General features: G+C 46.6%; 1 protein-coding gene across 1 annotated transcript; it reads right to left on the bottom strand.

Annotated features, from left to right (window-relative positions):
* Positions 1–233: 233 nt before the first annotated feature.
* On the bottom strand, positions 234–2,727 carry LOC138661812 (rho-related GTP-binding protein RhoU-like). Its single transcript, XM_069746741.1, has 3 exons — positions 2,366–2,727; positions 1,839–1,897; positions 234–1,526 (listed from the first exon to the last, which is right to left on the bottom strand). The coding sequence occupies exons 1-3, from the start codon at positions 2,583–2,585 to the stop codon at positions 1,074–1,076; spliced, it is 732 nt and encodes a 243-aa protein (XP_069602842.1). The 5' UTR covers positions 2,586–2,727; the 3' UTR covers positions 234–1,073.
* Positions 2,728–3,872: the final 1,145 nt, after the last annotated feature.

Raw genomic sequence — 3,872 nt, forward strand, 5'->3', positions numbered from 1 at the left:
CCTGATCCTTTTCTTCTAAGGGGTAATCGATCACCATGAAGCCTCTCTATAGGAAAGCTCCTAAAATTGATAGGTTTGGTCAACAAATTTGTATGGAGGCCTTAAGCCTAAAGTCTCTGTCTCCATGTGCCTTGTTGTTGAAGGCAATGTATTGTTCGTTGTTATCAGCCATCTGAATGTTCCGTACTGTTCCCTCCCCGTCTATAGTAATGAGTAACGAGCAGACAAGCGTACACAATAATAAAAGATTTTATTTGACAACAGAATGACATGAAAAAGAAATTTTCCGTCCCAAACGAGCGCTTGTAAAGAGATATCACTGAGACCGCTGCAAGATGTGTTATGGATCGGAGTGAGAGCACACCGGTATTAGTAAAAATGAGCTTACTACAGATGGGCTGGAGGAACCGGTGGCACCCAGATGTCCTGGAACTACAAGTCTCAGCATGTGGCCATGCAGTTAGAGAACAGCTGGGAGCCTGGAGTTACGCAAGGCTACGTTTGATGCCAGATGACATATCCCTAGTAAATGGAAATCTGCTGTTTGAAGAAGCAGTCCGGGTCGCGGCTCGCCCGCAGACACGGATGTCCATGCTAATACATAGTATTACAAACGTCCATATGTTTCACGCTTCTTAGAACAGAAGCTATATTCAGGTTTCAGCCGCCAGTGTGAGGCAGCAAATCAAAGCAAATCATTATATTAATTCAGCATGGGCACCATCCCAGTCACCGGTATTCATTCCGACACGTTCCAGCCTGGAACCTTATCCAGTGTAAACATAGGTGCAAATTGGATGGATCCCTTTAAGAAGAGGTGTCAGAATGTCGTCGTGTAGGTTAAAGAGCCGCCAACGTCTCTGTGGAGTGGGGGGTCCTGCTGATTTAGTCCATACTAGGCCCCTATAACAGTCTTTGAACTCTGTATGCACCTGGAATTTGGTAGTCCACAACCATGAACGTTCATAGTCACCTTTCACAGCAAGATGTCAAGTTCTTGCTCCGAGTGCAAGTTCTTGAGATAAGGCACTTGGCTAAATGTATTTGGTCCCGAGATACATCGCGTCAAACTCCTAAACGCACACGTACTTTTTCCACCAAGCTTTAGAAAGAGTCTTCATCTTGCTAGCCGTGGCGGCCATTTTTCTCTCCCTCTGGTTTCTCAGGTCGGAGTATCGGATGCCCGATAGTATGGCCGTGTCAAAGACATCTTTCAGGTTCTTCTGGGTAAGAGCAGAACATTCGACGTAGGCGACCGCCCCGATTTTTTCAGCGAGGGCCCTGGCAGAGGATGGGGGCACAGGTTTCTCCCGATACCGTGCCAACTGGATGAGGACCTTGACATCCTCTCGGAGGTCACACTGTGTGCCCACCAGGATGAGAGGCACGTTGGGGCAGTGAGTTTGTATCTCCGAGATCCACTTCTCTGATATGTTCTGAAAAGAAGATGGGCTCACGACGCTGAAACACAGGATGACCACGTCGGTTTTGGGGTAGCAGAAGTGACGCAGCTTGTCGAATTCATCCTGAAAAGAGAAAGAAATAGGAGTTTATGGATGTGTCTCCAGAAGAAGACGACACGAACTATGGGGCACGAACGATGTACGATGGACAACCCTAGAAGATATGAAGTCTGCTCCTCAGGTGGCACATGTCAGGGTGAAGGCAACAGTGTCCATCCCTCCCACTGCAAGGTGCTGGTGGGCAAAGGAGGACATGGAATCTGTTCTGCAGGTTGACACAGATCTAAAATATGGCGTCTCTACCTCCCTACAGGGATATACATAGAAGGAGTCACGCAATATGAGGCCTGACATACAATCCAGCTGAGCACTCACCTGCCCGGCGGTGTCACAAAGCTGAAGCTTGACGGGGGTGTTCTCTACTTGCACCAGAGCTGGAAAAAAAAAAATGACGTCACCATTAACCATTTGCAAACAATCCAGACATTTGTACACAATCCTATATTCCTACAAACTACAATGTGACATGGACAGGACAAGACTCCGATACTGCGGAATCTCGATAAGCAGCTGACACAATACGGGGATCTATTGTAAAATGTGACGTTATAAGATCTGACCCAAACCTGGTAAGTCCTGAATCAAGACTCGTACATTCCCAAATAGAAAAAAAAAAGGTGTCCTATAATGTCCTAATATAGGATCCCTTTCACGAATGCCCCGGAAACCCTGTGCAATCAGCCTAAACTTGACGTGCAAGGAATACAAGCAAATCCGAGAAAAAAAGACCTTCTCGCCTCCCTTTACATGCAGATCACAGAGAAGAAAAATCGCCCAAATATGAATTCTAGGTGAAAAATGTAATTAACCCATATGCAATTTTTCAGAAAAATTTGTCCTACCTGAGAAGTCATCGAAGGCGGTGGGAATGTATCGTGTTGGGTAACCATTGGTGGTGTAGCTGACCAGAAGGCTGGTCTTTCCTACTGCCCCATCTCCTAGTAGGACGCATTTGAGGTTCCTTTCTTGATCTCCGGTGGTTGGTAGGGGTTTAGGCTTGTGTGGTGGCACAGGGGGTGCAAAGTGTGACGTGTATTCCATGGACATCTCTTGAGGGGGCATTATCCTCTGGTCTCGGAGTGTCCACCTTGCCAGGTTTCTACAGGTATACTGTTTCAGGAAAGGAGAAAATGACTTTTTAAAATCGCTTTCCCCCTCCCTCTTTGTGTAACACCCCCTTCACTCTTGGGAACTCTACAGGCCAGGGGCTGGGATGGGGAGAAGGAGGAGCTGCAGACAGTCTGGGATAATCAGTGTGGAGAGATGGGGAGGACTTTCTGGGATTGATGTGGTGGGGGGAGGTGGAAGGACTGGGAGGAGGGAGTCAGAGCCTTCTATAGAGATCTGAGCTTTTTCACAGAAGAGTTTTGCAGAGAACTGAGAAGGCAAATCCAAGTTCCTGTAGACTCTGCTCCAACAGATCTGGGAAACTGAAGAGTTAAAAGCTTCGCCTTCATAAAATCTCCACCCTGAAAGAAGTTCAGATCCTGTACAATGGACTTTTTCTAAGAAGTCCTCAATTTTAACCCTTGAAGGGGTAGAACACAATGAGTGTGGGAAGATCCTGAGCTTTAACCCTGTAATATTACCTGCCTAATACTATAATCCTGCTTTGCAAGAGCTTATATTCTTATACCGGTGGAGCATTAAGACGTCTAATGTCTTCAAAGTGCGCCAGTATCCCGTCGGCTCTTGGGCTGCCAACGCATTTCGGATCAGTGTTATTGGGATAGAGATCAAACCATAAAGTGAATTATTAGAGGTGTCCCAGAATACGCGGTACACCCCCCAGGGCTGTATAGGGAGAAGCCTACACTTGTCAGACTCCTCTACTTAAGTTACTCCTAGAGAAGAATAGCCCCGGGGTCTCGCTCTACAAATGATGTCATGGCGTGCCCTATTTATCGGCGTCACCACATTTATACTAGCCAACATCAGAGGCGTAGTGAGCTGCGCTGCCAAAGCTTTACCTTGGCCCAGCAGCTGACTGGCATTGACATCTCATGCCGCAGTTTATGGTGATGACATGCGATATCGCTTCCGTATATAACCTGAAAGTTAATTATTTGCAGGCAGAGAGGCAGCTTAAAGGGGTTGACTCATCCTACTGAACGGGCATGGTAAAAACAAGCAACTTTGCAATTTTTTCCTTTTACTTAAAATCCTCTCAGTTTTTTTAAATTCTACAGTTCGCTGCTCGTGGCCAAAAGCTACAGAAAGGAGAGAGGCGTGCAGGAGACCAAGGACGAAAAAGGTTGATCTGGGCCGATAAGTATAAAAAAGTTACAATTGATTTCAACGCGTTTCGCAGTTGAACCTTCTTCCTCAGGGATCAGTAGATTCTGCTCC

This window comes from Ranitomeya imitator, chromosome 2 (assembly GCF_032444005.1).
Source record: "Ranitomeya imitator isolate aRanImi1 chromosome 2, aRanImi1.pri, whole genome shotgun sequence".
Taxonomy (NCBI): domain Eukaryota; kingdom Metazoa; phylum Chordata; class Amphibia; order Anura; family Dendrobatidae; genus Ranitomeya; species Ranitomeya imitator.

Excerpts from the sequence above, each read along its gene's own strand:
- LOC138661812 (XM_069746741.1), bottom strand. The coding sequence starts at position 2,585 with ATGCCCCCTCAAGAGATGTCCATGGAATACACGTCACACTTTGCACCC. Across the intron at positions 1,898-2,365 it reads CGCCTTCGATGACTTCTCAG|CTCTGGTGCAAGTAGAGAAC; the intron begins GTAGGACAAATT and ends TTTTTTTTCCAG. Across the intron at positions 1,527-1,838 it reads TTTGTGACACCGCCGGGCAG|GATGAATTCGACAAGCTGCG; the intron begins GTGAGTGCTCAG and ends TTCTCTTTTCAG.